This window comes from Ylistrum balloti, unplaced genomic scaffold, assembly GCF_031769215.1.
Source record: "Ylistrum balloti isolate Yb309-2 unplaced genomic scaffold, AGI_CSIRO_Ybal_v1 Utg371108, whole genome shotgun sequence".
NCBI classification, from domain to species: domain Eukaryota; kingdom Metazoa; phylum Mollusca; class Bivalvia; order Pectinida; family Pectinidae; genus Ylistrum; species Ylistrum balloti.
Genome location: NW_026782609.1, coordinates 244,902 through 264,441, shown reverse-complemented (window position 1 = coordinate 264,441; position 19,540 = coordinate 244,902). Strand labels below are relative to the sequence as shown.

General features: G+C 37.5%; 1 protein-coding gene across 1 annotated transcript; it reads left to right on the top strand.

Moving 5' to 3' along the window:
- Positions 1-685: 685 nt before the first annotated feature.
- On the top strand, positions 686-18,301 carry LOC132560747 (zinc finger protein DPF3-like). Its single transcript, XM_060225422.1, has 10 exons — positions 686-738; positions 2,386-2,549; positions 3,058-3,186; positions 3,360-3,568; positions 6,860-6,938; positions 10,234-10,365; positions 14,412-14,543; positions 15,118-15,230; positions 16,297-16,378; positions 17,374-18,301. Exons 1-10 carry the CDS (start codon positions 689-691, stop codon positions 17,439-17,441), a joined length of 1,158 nt encoding a protein of 385 aa, XP_060081405.1. The 5' UTR covers positions 686-688; the 3' UTR covers positions 17,442-18,301.
- Positions 18,302-19,540: the final 1,239 nt, after the last annotated feature.

Below are 19,540 nucleotides of genomic sequence, written 5' to 3'. Positions count from 1 at the left end.
AAATGAAACTGGGTCAAAATACCATACATATTGGAACCAGTTCCTGTCATAGGGTCTGTCACCACATCACACAGCATCACCATGACAACCAGTAGCTGGACCTGGCAAATTTTCTCTCTTGAAGACTACCATCTGAACACTTCGCCAAATAAGAACTACCAACCAGTCCTACATGATCCTGCAGATTGTGCACCAGCTCTGCCAATGACGTCCACACCTGTTACCCTGAGACACTCTAACTGTTCTACCTGTACCCCAGTGTGGCACAAAGACCATGAAATATTAGACTTTATATTTTATACCAGTTTATATGGTTATTTTCACAGTTTTCCCTTGATGTTGACCATTTATCAGTCTTTGTTATATGACATTTCTCTAGCCGTTAATAGTTCCTAGCCATGAGATGTACATACAAAAGACTTGGTGGAGATATAAGATAAGTCCTGTAGTTCCTTGTAGCTTTACTGTTATCTTTTCAGATAGCATTGTTCCATTTCACCAATAAACAAGTGGCCAACAATAGAGATTGCTCTTATTTAACTTTATTCGACGTCTCTAGCGGCCAGTCCACACAAAATAATTCATTTCGATTCTTGTTCATATAGCAGTAATTAAGTTTAGACAACCTTAATGTAAAATGAGAGTATGAATCGAACGCGCCAATTTCACGAAGGGAGATAAGCCAACAATGAAAATGGCCGCCGCTGTGAATGTGAATTATTCTTTGTTGAGAAAATGGTAACAGGATTGGCTCTAGTTATGAAATACTTGTCGATCAAAGGATTTTCATGAAATTTTATATGTTTTGGTTGCCATTATATTAATACTGCATTGATTTGTGCTCAGGGAATATTAATTGTGTGTATATCGCCATGGCTTACAAGTTGGCCACAACCCGTGGTATGAGTACCCAATAGTCCTACATTTGAGTGATAGTTACTGCTCTTAGTAATCAGTTAGTTACTCAAATGCGGGTCATTCTAAAATAGAAGCTTATAAAGTTCGTTTAAGAATTGCAACAAAAAGAGGCATTATCTTTTAGTGTTAAAATTACACGTTATATCACTTCAGATTTAACTACTGAGTATAGCCTGTAATAGCATTTAGTGCAAATGTTAGGTGAGCAGGAATTTACCTCTTGTTCTATGTTTAACAACACTATAAGCAGTTGATAATCAACGGAGGTGACAAAGTTTGACTTTTACTGAAAGCGAGCACCTTCCAGTCATCCTTTTGCTGTAAATACTGTATATTTAATATTTTCGTCCACATGTGAGAAGAGTCTTTGACTCAATGTGTAATCGAATGAAAATAAAGTCTGTTATTATTATTATTATTATCCTTCTCGAAATTGCAGTAACAATATAAAAGAATCTACATTTATATACTGATGGTTCAAAAGTTTATTATAAGGTTGCTATGGCCATTTTTACACAAGATGAAGCCTATGGATGCCAGCTACTCAACAAAGCCTCAATATTCTTGGCAGAAGCATACACTATAGCTACCTTGCCCTTGAACATATTCAAACAAACAAACAAAAACGAGAGCTTTTATCTATTCAAACTTTCTTTCTATACTATAAAGTCTTAGCAATAGAAATATAAAAAACATTTTCATTCGTAATACAGAGACTAAATGGTTAGATGTTCATTTCATAACTGATAAAAAGCATTATAATATTTGAACATCTGTTAAAAATTATGTACTCTCTGTTAATTATAATATTTTAAGTTTGCATAACCGTTTTATTAACAGCATCAAAAAATTATTGTTCGGAGAGTATAAACAATGTCTTTGCACATGCAATTTTAGATTTAGATTAATTCAAATTAATTAATTTTGCACTGTCTATGCTCTGTGTATAGCAGGAAACAAAAGGTCATTTTACGAAGTAATAATTGAAACATGCCTGGCAAATGAAGTTTTGGCTAATTACATAATTATACATAGTAAGAAATCATAACAAAATGGCAGCGTGTTAAAACGAGGCTCCAAAAGATCAAGTGATGAACTCTGCTATCTCCAATCAAAACGGCAATGGATGGTAGACACAATGGCGAGTGTCGACTAGCATTAGTTTGAAGCTGATAATCTTTATCAATTTCTATCAGAGAGTGTTATAATTTTGTGAAGAGTCAAATTTTAAGTATTACAATGCTTGCCCGAAATCATATGCATGTGAAAAAATAACGAAATCTTAACCAGTTAGTTCCTTTAATACTATATCATGAACTTGCCTTAAAATTTTGTATTGTTTTCTGCTGGGTTCTTGGTCACATCTGAATACCAGGCAATGAAAAAGCAGATTGCTACCACCTGTTTTATTTTTAACTTCATTTTACTGCTTTTAAACCATTTATCAAACAATTTTTCTTTTTCTAGTATGGGAGGGGAAACTGTATTCAAAGATATGACGGAACACACAGCCAGCTTTAATTCTAGACTGTCACTTGAAAGAAAGCTGAGGCTGCCCTTCCTAGATTCTCAGACAGGTGTTGCACAGAACCACACTAACTTGTGGCACCCCTACAGGTGTAGAAATCCAGGTAATCATGTGACACAGAAACATCTTTGATGAGTAGGCAGCTAGGTAACCAGATCAGAGGAGTGTCAGGTATCAACAAACTTGTGACCCTCCAGTATTCAGCCATCCCATTTTAGTCCATATTATTCCTGATGTTAATCAACTTTTTGATGTACCACAATGCTAGACCAATATAAAAACTGATATGATGTCTTAATAATTCATACTTTCCAGGTGGTACATTTACATTACTGCTACTTTAGTAAGTCTAACCATCCTCGTGTTGTTTATCATCTGTCAATTCTTTTTATTTATTACTGTTTCTGGAGAAGTAAAGGAAAGATTTTTCTCAAATTCTACACTGACTTTCCCTAGAAACAAAATAAATATTTGTGAATTGTAAATGTATAAATTGTAAATTTCAAAATTGGAATATGTTTGCAATATCCATGGTATTGATTTGATTGGTGTGATGTCATCAGTTTTAGAATACTAGGAAATAATGTTAACATACACATAATCTGTAACAGGCAGTAGATATGGTGAGATGTATTCCTACCCTGCTCAACGCTGGAAGAAGAAGAAGCGATTGGCCTTTATGACATCTTCAGCAGATGTTAGTGTTACAAAGGCCAGTGACATAGAGACTGGAGAAGCAGGTAAATGAACATGTTTGATACTAAAAAGAAATGAAGTATAAATGCGAGTAGACTATGGAGATGATGTATTTTAGCAAACTCTGACTCAATTATATTTCACTTTATATATATATGTATGTTTGTAAGCAGAGGAAAAATGTCACAATAATGCCTTATGGACCTATCTCCTTCAGATATGCACCAGATCAGTACTGTTGAGAACCCTGCTATCCGAGGAGAGATGCATGTAGAAGATCTTGAGTACAAAAGCGAATCAAGTAAGGACCGTTGGTATGATGAGTACGACAATCTTAGTGAACCACCAGATGCCGGAGAAATGGTGGATGATCAGTCAGATATAAGTGACTATGAGGAAACTTACATCAAAAAGAAAAAGAAGAAGGTAAATACACATCATATTGTAATCTGAAATCTGATTGATTTAGCTGTAATACCAGTATGTGGACACTTTATATAGATGTAATGTCACAGTACGTGGACACTTGATTTAGGTGTAATGTCACAGTATGTGGACACTTTATATAGATGTAATGTCACAGTATGTGGACACATTATATAGATGTAATGTCACAGTATGTGGTGACACTTGATTTAGGTGTAATGTACCAGTATGTGGACACTTTATATAGATGTAATGTCACAGTACGTGGACACTTGATTTAGGTGTAATGTCACAGTATGTGGACACTTTATATAGATGTAATGTCACAGTATGTGGACACTTTATATAGATGTAATGTCACAGTATGTGGACACTTGATTTAGGTGTAATGTACCAGTATGTGGACACTTTATATAGATGTAATGTACCAGTATGTGGACACTTTATATAGATGTAATGTACCAGTATGTGGACACTTTATATAGATGTAATGTCACAGTATGTGGACACTTGATTTAGGTGTAATGTACCAGTATGTGGACACTTTATATAGATGTAATGTACCAGTATGTGGACACTTTATATAGATGTAATGTACCAGTATGTGGACACTTTATATAGATGTAATGTACCAGTATGTGGACACTTTATATAGATGTAATGTACCAGTATGTGGACACTTTATATAGATGTAATGTCACAGTATGTGGACACTTTATTGAGGTGTAATGTCACAGTATGTGGACACTTTATATAGATGTAATGTACTAGTATGTGGACACTTTATATAGATGTAATGTACCAGTATGTGGACACTTTATTGAGGTGTAATGTCACAGTATGTGGACACTTTATTGAGGTGTAATGTCACAGTATGTGGACACTTGGTTTAGGGTGTAATGTCACAGTTTGTGGACACTTTATTGAGGTGTAATGTCAAAGTATGTGGACACTTTATTTAGGGTGTAATGTCACAGTATGTGGACACTTTTCTAGGGTGTAATGTCACAGTTTGTGGACACTTTATTGAGGTGTAATGTCACAGTATGTGGACACTTTATTGAGGTGTAATGTCACAGTATGTGGACACTTTGTTTAGGGTGTAATGTCACAGTATGAGGACACTTGGTTTGGGTGTAATGTCACAGTATGTGGACACTTGGTTTGGGTGTAATGTCACAGTAAGTGGACACTTTGTTTAGGGTGTAATGTACCAGTATGTGGACACTTTATTGAGGTGTAATGTCACAGTATGTGGACACTTGGTTTGGGTGTAATGTCACAGTATGTGGACACTTGGTTTAGGGTGTAATGTACCAGTATGTGTACACTTATGTTAATAGTGCTGTACCACTGTACATGGATAAAGGCAACTGTCTAATTAACAAAGTTGTTAATCATATATCATATGAATATGGGCCCGAAATGGCTTAAAGTTGTTCAAATGTTACTTTGAATGTTTCAGCAAAGCTTTGCATAGTGCCATGTATTTTGTTATTGGTTGAAGTTTACAATGTATTGTCAGATTGATAGTGTTTTGTGAGATATACAGCACTGGGTATATTGTCAGATTGATAGTGTTTTGTGAGATATACAGCACTGGGTATATTGTCAGATTGAGAGTGTTTTGTGAGATATACAGCACTGGGTATATTGTCAGATTGAGAGTGTTTTGTGAGATATACAGCACTGGGTATATTGTCAGATTGAGAGTGTTTTGTGAGATATACAGCACTGGGTATATTGTCAGATTGCGTTTTGTGAGATATACAGCACTGGGTATATTGTCAGATTGAGAGTGTTTTGTGAGATATACAGCACTAGGTATATTGTCAGATTGTGTTTTGTGAGATATACAGCACTGGGTATATTGTCAGATTGATAGTGTTTTGTGAGATATACAGCACGGGGTATATTGTCAGATTGAGAGTGTTTTGTGAGATATACAGCACTGGGTATATTGTCAGATGGATATTGTTTTGTGAGATATACAGCACGGGGTATATTGTCAGATGGATATTGTTTTGTGAGATATACAGCACGGGGTATATTGTCAGATTGAGAGTGTTTTGTGAGATATACAGCACTGGGTATATTGTCAGATTGATAGTGTTTTGTGAGATATACAGCACTGGGTATATTGTCAGATTGATAGTGTTTTGTGAGATATACAGCACGGGGTATAATGTCAGATTGATAGTGTTTTGTGAGATATACAGCACTGGGTATATTGTCAGATTGATAGTGTTTTGTGAGATATACAGCACTGGGTATATTGTCAGATTGAGAGTGTTTTGTGAGATATACAGCACTGGGTATATTGTCAGATGGATATTGTTTTGTGAGATATACAGCACTGGGTATATTGTCAGATTGAGAGTGTTTTGTGAGATATACAGCACTGGGTATATTGTCAGATTGCGTTTTGTGAGATATACAGCACTGGGTATATTGTCAGATTGAGAGTGTTTTGTGAGATATACAGCACTAGGTATATTGTCAGATTGTGTTTTGTGAGATATACAGCACTGGGTATATTGTCAGATTGATAGTGTTTTGTGAGATATACAGCACGGGGTATATTGTCAGATTGAGAGTGTTTTGTGAGATATACAGCACTGGGTATATTGTCAGATGGATATTGTTTTGTGAGATATACAGCACGGGGTATATTGTCAGATGGATATTGTTTTGTGAGATATACAGCACGGGGTATATTGTCAGATTGAGAGTGTTTTGTGAGATATACAGCACTGGGTATATTGTCAGATGGATATTGTTTTGTGAGATATACAGCACTGGGTATATTGTCAGATGGACATTGTTTTGTGAGATATACAGCACGGGGTATATTGTCAGATTGATACTGTTTTGTGAGATATACAGCACTGGGTATATTGTCAGATGGATATTGTTTTGTGAGATATACAGCACTGGGTATATTGTCAGATTGAGAGTGTTTTGTGAGATATACAGCACTGGGTATATTGTCAGATTGAGAGTGTTTTGTGAGATATACAGCACTGGGTATATTGTCAGATTGAGAGTGTTTTGTGAGATATACAGCACTGGGTATATTGTCAGATTGAGAGTGTTTTGTGAGATATACAGCACGGGGTATATTGTCAGATTTACTGTTTATTTCCGGATGACAGTTTACTATCAGATGTACCGTAAACTGTCAGATTGATAGTATGGCACTAGATCAATGTAATTCATAGAGTATTGTCAGATTAAAATATGTATAATTTGTACTACAGACCTTCACAACATTTGTTTCCTTCCTTTTAGTCAAACCGTGGACGAAAGAAAAACACTGAGAAGGATGTGAATGCTCCTGAGGAAAAGGAAAAACCATATGCATGTGGAGGTAAAAGATCAAGTTTACTCACAAAAGGTTTATTGATCTTTATAAATAGATGGAGGTGATTTTGGATTAATTTTCACATTTTGCATAGAGAGAAATTTGGTAAGCTTACCTTTGAATCTGATAGAATTTCTGGTAAGCTGTACTCATGATGATTTTATTTTGTGACAGCATGTTTGAGAGGAGATGTCATTTCTAAATTGGTCAATCTGAAGATATGTACTGGTAGTTCACATGTAGAGTATTTAAAATGTGTAGTACACATGTGAATATTAAAAATTAAAATGGGAGAATTAGTTGCTACAAAAGACCAAATAAACACTTAAGAATTAAACTTGATTATACAACTGTCAAAAAGTGGAAGTAGGATTATGCATTATGGTGTAGGGAAGGTGAGGCAGGGATTAAGATCAGTTTCTGGGTGTGTGTACAAGGTTAAAGGAGCAGCTGAGGCGTCGCCCTCAGAATATATGGGAGTAAGCATGTATGTATAGGCATGGTGCATGTGTGACATCCCCAGCCTCTACTTACATCTGATCAGTTCTGACAGACCAATATCTACAGCTCCAGTGGCTCAACGGTGCCACAGTTCTGGCTACTACTAGGTGAAGCTTACCCCAATACTTGTCCATTGGTAGTTAGTTACTGCCTTCCCAACTACTGCTGGTCCACTGGTGGCTAACCTCCACCAAATATAGCCTTCCTTGCTACAACTGGTCCACTGACAGTTGGCTTTCACCAATTATAGCACTTCTGAATAGTCCACTGGTGGCTAGCTTGAATCAAATATTTAACCCTCCCCACTGCTAGTCCATTGGTAACTAACTTCTACCAGATATAGCCCTTGTATTTGCTAGTAATTTTGTAGCTAGTTAATGCAAATACCTGTACATCATTTCTAATATATAGTCCACGGGTGGCTAGTTTCTACCAGAAAGCTGGATACAGTATTTTTTTATGTTAGCCCACTGGTGGCTAGTTACTACACAGAAACTAGGTACACTCTTTCTTGCTGCTAGCCCACTGGTGGCTAGTTACTACACAGAACCTAGGTACACTCTTTCTTGCTGTTAGCCCACTAGTGGCTAGATAATACACAGAACCTAGGTACACTCTTTCTTGCTGCTAGCCCACTGATGGCTAGTTACTACCATGAACCTAGGTACACTCTTTCTTGCTGCTAGCCCACTGGTAGCTAGTTACTTCCAGGAACCTAGGTACACTCTTTCCTGCTGCTAGCCCACTGGTGGCTAGTTACTACACAGAACCTAGGTACACTCTTTCTTGCTGCTAGCCCACTGGTGGCTAGTTTCTACACAGAAGCTAGGTACACACTTTCTTGCTACTAGCCCACAGATGGCTGGTTTCTACCAGGAACCTAGGTACACTCTTTCTTGCTGCTAACCCACTGGTGGCTAGTTACCACTAGGAACCTATGTACACTCTTTCTTGCTGCAGGCCCACTGATGGCTAGTTACTACACAGAACCTAGGTAACTCTTTCTTGCTGCTAGCCCACTAGTGGCTAGTTACTACACAGAACCTAGGTACACTCTTTCTTGCTACTAGCCCACAGATGCCTGGTTTCTACCAGGAACCTAGGTACACTCTTTCTTGCTGCTAGCCCATTGGTGGCTAGTTACTACCAGGAACCTAGGTACACTCTTTCTTGCTGCTAGCCCATTGGTGGCTAGTTACTACCAGGAACCTAGGTACACTCTTTCTTGCTGCTAGCCCACTGATGGCTAGTTACTACACAGAACCTAGGTACACTCTTTCCTGCTGCTAGCCCACTGGTGGCTAGTTACTACCAGGAACCTAGGTACACTCTTTCTTGCTGCTAGCCCATTGGTGGCTAGTTACTACCAGGAACCTAGGTACACTCTTTCTTGCTGCTAGCCCACTGGTGGCTAGTTAATACACAGAACCTAGATACACTCTTTCCTGCTGCTAGCCCATTGGTGGCTAGTTAATACACAGAACCTAGATACACTCTTTCCTGCTGCTAGCCCATTGGTGGCTAGTTACTACCAGGAACCTAGGTACACTCTTTCTTGCTGCTAGCCCATTGGTGGCTAGTTACTACACAGAACCTAGGTACACTCTTTCTTGCTGCTAGTCCACTGGTGTCTAGCTTGTATAAATTAAGAAGTGATTTCTGTATGGTTTATAATGTTACCTGTGTCTATTACTTCACTGTACTGATTAAAAGTTTGTCAGTATCAGATAAAACATCTCAGGTTTGCATTTCCATCACTAGGCTGATTTTGATGTGGGGTCTCCTATACCCAATGACAACAGCACAACATGGTCTGTGATCTCAGTTTCTGTAGAAAATTGTCCCAGATAATGATAATGCACTGCTCTCCTGATTATCAATGCCTTCAGGGCTTATAAAATGGCATACTTTTTGTTACTTTGTGACAGGAACTTGTTACATCCATATTTGGATTTGATTTACGGGTGAATGTAAGGTTCACCAACCTCATCTCATGTTTTTTATAGTTCAGTGTACTAGAGCTATGTGATTGCTTGCATAAAATGTTGTTCGAAAGCAAATTGATGTAACAACGATATGCCTTTACTGCACTTCTTACCTTTGATGGAAAGTTTATATTGTGATCAGTGGAACTCTTCAAATAGGAGGTGCATTTGGAGCATCCACTGGAGCAGAATCATGGACCCATGAAGAGAGGAACACAGATGATATTATAGTATCTGACTGGTGATCAATTACTACTGGGTTTAAGATACATTTGAATATACATGAATATACAGGCAGTTAAAGTGAAGAATATTGTTTATGCTGGGGGAATTGTTTTGCCCCAATATCCTTCCTTCTTTTGTGACATTTGGTATTTTTGTTAGAACTTTATAAAGGGGAGATGGTTGAATTACCAGAATATCTTTGGTCTTTTCTTGTGTTTACACAAATGTAATTATTTTAACTCAAGTAAATTGAAGTGAAAATAATTATGAATGAAAGGTTTCTTCATAAAAATAATAACAGACCAAGAATATTCATACAGAGGAAACATACCACATAACAATGTACATCAGAAACTAATGTATCAACCCTGAATTATCTTAAAAGGGATTGTGTTAATGGTTTATTGAGTATTCTACTGTGTGATGATAAGGTCCAGGAGTATGATAAGTTACTAGGCCTTATGGATGGTTGTTTGGGTTCCTTTTCATTTGATTCCTTGACTTAAAGTGCACCACTTAAGTTACTATGAAATGGATGGCAGTGTTGATATGAAAGAAATGTTGATATGAGGTGCCCTTCCTCCCGACAGCTTGTGGTGCTCGCTACAAGACGCGGCCTGGACTGGCCTACCATTACACTCACTTCCATAACGGCATGCTGGATGAGGAGGTGCTTCCCCCCACTTCTCCCAAGCCCGCCACACGGACCAGCAGCCGTACTGGTTTGTATTGTGTGTGGGCTGGCTTGTCTGTTTGGAAGTCAAACACTTCTTATCTTGCTTTATCTACCTGTTGCTTTGATTCTTAAGTGTGTAAATCTGTTTCATTGTGATTGTAAATGTACCAAAAATTGACCCTGCTTCTGTAAATTAAATTTCTCGAAATATTGTGTCAGTGCTGTAATTTGTCTCACTAATTTTCTGTAAATTCTGTAATTTGTCTTGCTGTTGTTTTGTGTCACTTGTATTTGTTTATGCGTATTCCAGTTGCAGTTTGTAAATTTTCACTGTAATTTTCTCTGAAATGTAGATTTATCTTGTTGTAGAATTTTTGTCCTTCACTCTGTAATTTTATCTGCTGTTAAAATTATAACTCATGTATTGTCCTGCTTAAGTTTGTATCTGTTGCTGTTTGTGAATGCATTTCATGTGTCATTAATATACATATCAATATTTACCCAGTTGACTCTGTATGTATTACTAATTCCTGTTTTACACAGCTGTCCTTGTAAATATTACTCACCAATGTTTACACAGCAGTCCTTGTAAATATTACCCATCAATGTTTACACAGCAGTCCTTGTAATTATTACTCATCAGTGTTTACACAGCAGTCATTGTAAATATTACTCATCAATGTTTACACAGCAGTCCTTGTAAATATTACCCATCAATGTTTACACAGCTATCCTTGTAAATATTCTCATCAATGTTTACACACCTATCCTTGTAAATATTACTTATCAATGTTTACACAGCTATCCTTGTAAATATTACTCATCAATGTTTACACAGCTATCCTTGTAAATATTACTTATCAATGTTTACACAGCTATCCTTGTAAATATTACTCATCAATATTACACAGCTATCCTTGTAAATATTACTTATCAATGTTTACACAGCTATCCTTGTAAATATTACTCATCAATGTTTACACAGCTATCCTTGTAAATATTACTTATCAGTGTTTACACAGCTATCCTTGTAAATATTACTCATTCCTGTTTTACACAGCTATCCTTGTAAATATTACTCATCAATGTTTACACAGCTATCCTTGTAAATATTACTCACCAATGTTTACACAGCTATCCTTGTAAATATTACCTATCAATGTTTACACAGCTATCCTTGTAAATATCACTCATCAATGTTTACACACCTATCCTTGTAAATATTACTTATCAATGTTTACACAGCTATCCTTGTAAATATTACTCATCAATGTTTACACAGCTATCCTTGTAAATATTACTCTTTCCTGTTTTACACAGCAGTCCTTGTAAATATTACTTATCAATGTTTACACAGCTATCCTTGTACATATTACTCACCAATGTTTACACAGCAGTCCTTGTAAATATTACTCATCAATGTTTACACAGCTATCCTTGTAAATATTACTCTTTCCTGTTTTACACAGCAGTCCTTGTAAATATTACTCATCAATGTTTTACACAGCTATCCTTGTAAATATTACTTATCAATGTTTACACAGCTATCCTTGTAAACATCACTCATCAATGTTTACACACCTATCCTTGTAAATATTACTCATCAATATTACACACCTATCCCTATAAATATGTAATTGACCATGTTTACACAGCAGTCCTTGTAAATATCACTCATCAATGTTTACACAGCTATCCTTGTAAATATTACTCATCAATATTACACACCTATCCCTATAAATATGTAATTGACCATGTTTACACAGCAGTCCTTGTAAATATCACTCATCAATGTTTACACAACTATCCTTGTAAATATTCTCATCAATGTTTACACAGCTATCCTTGTAAATATTACTCATCAATGTTTTACACAGCTATCCTTGTAAATATTACTTATCAATGTTTACACAGCAGTCCTTGTAAATATTACTCATCAATATTACACAGCAGTCCTTGTAAATATTACTCATCAATATTACACAGCTATCCTTGTAAATATTACTCATCAATATTACACAGCTATCCTTGTAAATATTACTTATCAATGTTTACACAGCAGTCCTTGTAAATATTACTCATCAATGTTTACAATTACTCTGTAAATATTAATCATCAATGTTTACACAGCTATCCTTGTAAATATCACTCATCAATGTTTACACACCTATCCTTGTAAATATCACTCATCAATGTTTACACACCTGTCCCTATAAATATGTAATTGACCATGCTTACCCAGCTATTTCCATATGTTATTTGTACAAGGATGTCCATTTGTGTGATAAAGGTGTTTGTTGTTTGTTTCCTTTAGATATCCATATTTTGTGGTGTTTTTTTCCCTTGTATGTGGTTCTTCCCATTTTCTTTCTTCATTTTTCTATCCACAGACAGAAAACTATTGTTACTGTGCTGTCCTTTCCATGTTTACAAATTTTCATTTCCTTTTCACTGAGATTTCATTCTCTCTTGAGCGAGCCCACGTACAAACAAACGCTTTCAGCTTTCAACCATTTTATTTTAATCAAGTATATTTCAATTGGTTATTTACTTTTTTGGTACCTGATACAGATTTCTATCAAAAGTATCAGTACCTGCTGAAACTGATATCGAGGAGACGTTTGGAAGGGAATTGAAACACAGACCCTTGGGAGGGTATTGTAACACAACCCAAACCTGACCATTGGGAGGGAATTGAAACACAGCCCAAACCACACCAATTGGAGGGAATTGAAACACAGCCCAAACCACACCTTTGGAGGGAATTGAAACACAGACCCTTGGGAAGGTATTGTAACACAACCCAAACCTGACCATTGGGAGGGAATTGAAACACAGCCCAAACCACACCAATTGGAGGGAATTGAAACACAGCCCAAACCACACCATTGGGAGGGAATTGAAACACAGCCCAAACCACACCATTGGGAGGGAATTGAAACACAGCCCAAACAACACCAATTGGGGGGAATTGAAACACAGCCCAAACCACACCATTGGAAGGGAATTGAAACACAGACCCTTGGGAGGGAATTGTAACACAACCCAAACCTGACCATTGGGAGGGAATTGAAACACAGCCCAAATCAGACCATTGGAAAGGAATTGAAACACAGCCCAAACCTAACCAGTGGGAGGGAATTGAAACACAGCCCAAGCCAGATAATTGGGTGGAAATGGAAACACAGACCAGACCATTGAGGGGAAATGGAAACATAGCTCAATCTAAATTATTTTGGAACTGACAACATAGCATTTGAATAAACTTTTATTAAAGATGATTCAGGTAAACAAATACCTTTAATGATGTTAAGATGCCAACATCAAGGTCAATTTAAACATCAGTACAAACTACTTAAACATTGACACATATTTTTAATTGCATCAGGAAAAGCAGTTCATGCTATGTCCTAGTTTAAACAAATAGTTTTAGGGCAAAATTTCAAAAGTTCCATCTTATGTATTGGTAAAAAGCATGTAAGATAAATCTATGGTTCATTAGTGTGATTTCCTGTAGAAGTGTATGTCTATTCAGTGATATACAGGATATCACATTGTTTTAAGGGATGTTTAGTATTAAGATCATCCAGAAAAGTTATCTGGTGAATGTTGTTTTATATTTCTGAAACTAACATCTGAAATGATGCAGTATGAACAACCGGGTAATTTATGTGGGGTGCTACTGAGTATCATCGTACCATTGTACTTCCACACTGCCAACTGTTTGCTTGCATGTTTAAGCTTGTTATTTGTCAGCATGCATGTGCACTGTTCATATATACATGTAGCTCATGTAAATTTGCTTATTAACCAGTAGATCAGTGAAGAAAATTACAATGCTTACCTGTATATAAAGGTAATTTAAAGGTAAAATTTAACTATATGTATTGGATGAAGCCACAGGTAACGAGAATAAGAATGGTAAGTGCTATAATATCTAACTTGTAAAAAATAATGTGAATTTTAAACCTTACATATTGTTTATGATATCAGAATCTTCTGGCCATACCAGGTATAAGAATTACTGAGCTGTTTATCATTCTAACAAATACATTTTGTATCTCATTTGTTGTAATCATATCACGATTATAGCCAACAAAAATAACCTCGATGACAAGATTTCTGCCAATAACTATTGTGACTTCTGTCTGGGGGACTCCTTGGAGAACAAAAAGAGTAATCAGCCAGAGGAGTTAGTTTCCTGTAGTGACTGTGGAAGATCAGGTAAATACTGTCATCATTTAACCTATTAAACAGTCAGTACTTTAAACAGGCGGTACTTCACTTTAAATAAATCTGAGAAAGTAAATTTGATATATCGTAATCACTGGGTTCATTCCTGTTAAGACTATGACTGCAGCTTTTCAATGGATACATGCCTATACACTGTTCCCACCTAAATCAAATATTGTTTGGTGTGTGACACTAATGAGGCTTTGTACCTTGCTTTACATAGAGTTATGGCCCTTTATTTAATGGTTTATAGCCTGTTTATTAGGGAATAGGGTGGACTTATTTAGTCACTCTAGCAATGAGGGCATCCCAACTTAAAATGTTAAAGATATATAAGCAGTACTGGGTCAAAGATGTCAATACACAGCTGATAATTAAATAGTTCAAGCATTAATATGAATCATTAGCAATATGTTGAACAATGTTTTTCATATGTATGGGGTCCAAAAGGGGTTGTATTGATATGAAATATGTCATCAATAAGTGTGCTACGTTGTTCTTAAACAACTCTTGTTATAAAGGTCTTATCACTCAGTGAATCAAATTGATATGTCTTCTTTGTCAGGTCATCCAACTTGTCTGCAGTTCACCAACAATATGATCGTGTCTGTGAAGAAATATCCTTGGCAGTGTATTGAGTGTAAATCCTGTGGACTGTGTGGCACCTCTGACAATGATGTAAGTATACACTGGTTTGTGTACCAGGTGTAAATCCTGTGGACTGTGTGACACCTCTGACATTGACTTGAGTATACACTGGTTTGTGTACCAGGTGTAAATCCTGTGGACTGTGTGACACCTCTGACATTGACTTAAGTATACACTGGTTTGTGTACCAGGTGTAAATCCTGTGGACTGTGTGACACCTCTGACATTGACTTAAGTATACACTGGTTCGTGTACCAGGTGTAAATCCTGTGGACTTTGTGACACCTTTGACAATGATGTAAGTATACACTGGTTTGTGTACCAGGTGTAAATCCTGTGGACTGTGTGACACCTCTGACAATGATGTAAGTATACACTGGTTTGTGTACCAGGTGTAAATCCTGTGGACTGTGTGACACCTCTGACAATGATGTAAGTATACACTGGTTTGTGTACCAGGTGTAAATCCTGTGGACTGTGTGACACCTCTGACAATGATGTAAGTATACACTGGTTTGTGTACCAGGTGTAAATCCTGTGGACTTTGTGACACCTCTGACAATGATGTAAGAATACACTGGTTCGTGTACCAGGTGTAAATCCTGTGGACTGTGTGACACCTTTGACAATGATGTAAGAATACACTGGTTCATGTACCAGGTGTAAATCCTGTGGACTTTGTGACACCTCTGACAATGATGTAAGAATACACTGGTTCATGTACCAGGTGTAAATCCTGTGGACTGTGTGACACCTTTGACAATGATGTAAGTAAACACTGGTTCGTGTACCAGGTGTAAATCCTGTGGACTGTGTGACACCTTTGACAATGATATAAGTATACACTGGTTTGTGTACCAGGTGTAAATCCTGTGGACTGTGTGACACCTTTGACAATGATTTAAGTATACACTGGTTTGTGTACCAGGTGTAAATGTTAACCTTAACATATATTACAGATATCAGTTGAATTTCTGACACTACATTGTTCATTGACAGGTATTTTTCCTATTCGTTGAATGTCACACGTTCTCGTTTTACATTTTATACATTTAGTAAGGGATTGGTTTTAATATATTTGTTTTGTACACGACAGGAGCAGCTGCTGTTTTGTGATGACTGTGACAGGGGATACCACATGTACTGCCTCAACCCACCTCTCACTGAACCCCCAGAGGGTAAGTAGATCCCAATACCACATGTACTGCCTCAACCCACCTCTCACTGAACCCCCAGAGGGTAAGTAGATCCCAATACCACATGTACTGCCTCAACCCACCTCTCACTGAACCCCCAGAGGGTAAGATCCCAATACCACATGTACTGCCCAATCTCACCACATGTACTGCCTCAACCCACCTCTCACTGAACCCCCAGAGGGTAAGTAAGTACCACATGTACTCCTCAATACCACATGTACTGCCTCAACCCACCTCTCACTGAACCCCCAGAGGGTAAGTAGATCCCAATACCACATGTACTGCCTCAACCCACCTCTCACTGAACCTCCAGAGGGTAAGTAGATCCCAATACCACATGTACTGCCTCAACCCACCTCTCACTGAACCCCCAGAGGGTAAGTAGATCCCAATACCACATGTACTGCCTCAACCCACCCCTCACTGAACCTCCAGAGGGTGAGTAGATCCCAATACCACATGTAATGCCTCAATCCACCTCTCACTTAACCCCCAGAGGGTAAGTAGATTCCTGTTTTTCCAATACCACATGTACTGCCTCAACCCACCTCTCACTGAACCCCCAGAAGGTAAGTAGATCCCAATACCACATGTACTGCCTCAATCCACCTCTCACTGAACCTCCAGAGGGTAAGTAGATCCCAATACCACATGTACTGCCTCAATCCACCTCTCACTGAACCCCCAGAGGGTGAGTAGATCCCAATACCACATGTACTGCCTCAACCCACCTCTCACTGAACCCCCAGAGGGTGAGTAGATCCCAATACCACATGTACTGCCTCAATCCACCTCTCACTGAACCTCCAGAGTGTAAGTAGATTCCAGTATTTCCAATATTACATGTATTAACCTCATCCAATCTCTCACTGAACCACATTTTGTTGTCCAACAATGTGTTGTTACATTTGTGTATGGTTTACTCTTTTCAGGCAAATGTGTTGTTACATTTGTGTATGGTTTACTCTTTTCAGGCAATTGGAGTTGTCATTTGTGTATTGAAGAATTCCATGGTGGGAAGAAACCAGCAGGGATGCAATGATATGAAGTCGTGGAATATTTGTTGGTGAGACTGACAAGAATTATGTTCTGATGTTACACACCCTGTGTGGAGGAAGGCGACAAGAGGATTGTGGTAGACACATGTTTTGTGGGATTGTAATGTCTTATTAGACATATGTATATTTAAGGAAATAAGAAGATTGTGTCTTACCGAAGTACTGTAGGAGGAAACAGAAAGATTGTTGATGACCCAAGTACTGTAGAAGGTGGCAAGAGGATTGTGGACGACCCAAGTACTATAGAAGGCAACAAGAGGATTGTGGTTGACCCAAGTACTGTAGAAGGAGACGAGGATTGTGGTTGACCAAAGTACTGTAGAAGGAGACAAGGATTGTGGTTGACCAAAGTACTAAAGAAGGCAACAAGAGGACTGTGGTTGACCAAAGTACTGTAGAAGGAGACGAGGATTGTGGGAGGGGACAGTTGTATTGTGGGAGACCAGAGGATCGTAGGAGGGGACAGTTATATTGTGGGAGACAAGAGGATTGTGGGAGGGGACAGTTGTATTGTGGGAGACAAGAGGATCGTAGGAGGGGACAGTTGTATTGAGGGAGACAAGAGGATTGTGGGAGGGGACAGTTGTATTGTGGGAGACAAGAGGATTGTGGGAGGGGACAGTTGTATTGTGGGAGACAAGAGGATTGTGGGAGGGGACAGTTGTATTGTGGGAGACAAGAGGATTGTGGGAGGGGACAGTTGTATTGTGGGAGACAAGAGGATTGTGGGAGGGGACAGTTGTATTGTGGGAGACAAGAGGATTGTGGGAGGGGACAGTTGTATTGTGGGAGACAAGAGGATTGTGGGAGGGGACAGTTGTATTGTGGGAGACAAGAGGATTGTGGGAGGGGACAGTTATATTGTGGGCGACAAGAGGATTGTGGAAGGGGACATTTGTATTGTGGGAGACAAGAGGATTGTGGGAGGGGACAGTTGTATTATGGGAGACAAGTATATTGTAAAATGGTTACATGGTGAATGTGTAATCTAGACTGCGTGTAGTTAATCTTTATATCAGATTGTGTTGTAGTACAATTGTGTGTATGGATTACCCACAATTCGAGGACATTCAACAAAGCAAGGTGTATATTTTATGTAAAGACAAGTAGTTGGTTAAATAAGAAAGTACAACATTGTGGGGCCCTTAATATGTTTGTTCTTTAGTTTGTGCTATTTGATCTATAATGATCTCCCACAACTTACAAAACTAGAGGGACCTAAATCATTCCTGTACTGTTGTATTGAGACCAGCGTGTCTGGAATGTAGATCTGATGTCTAAAATTTCTGGTTTAATGTGTATAGTGACCAGTTCATCTTACATTGTATCTCCATTATTTCATATAATCTGTTTATTGTGTCAATAAATAAAAAAAAATGGTGATTAATACTTTGTTTAAATGATTCAGTGAAGAACGATAATGTAAATCTGGTGAATTTTAATCTTCATTTGACAAACAATACATATATATATATATATATAGGTATGTATATAAAAAATAGAAAAACTGGAAAACTCGATGAGCTGTAAAACATAAGCGCTTTCATTTCTTCTTCAGATGTTTTACATTGTGTACATAGATACAATTGAGACTTCATGAACAATGACGTTCAATAGTGACGTCATATGTTTTCTGGACATGGAGAATTAACCATATTTGCACTATATATATATATATATATAATATGTATCCTATCTTCTGGTAAATCCTACCTGATATACATTAATAGCACATAAATTTCTTTAATGATGAAAGAATGTCACACATAAACATACATTATTAAAGACTAGTTACACACTAAGATCCCCTCCATGTTGAGATGTAGTGTATTACACACTAAATTTAGTGGTTACGTTCCCTCCATGTTGAGATGTAGTGTATCACACACTAAATTTAGTGGTTACATTCCCTCCATGTTGAGATTTAGTTTATTTTAGTTTACATAATCATTGTCATCCTGTCGAGATTCTATATACTGGATTATACAGTCCTTTCCATGTGAATGTGATACTGGCCTTATTAACTTTGAGGTTGTCATTGCTGTATATAACATATCCTTTGTAATACTGGAAATAAACTAGT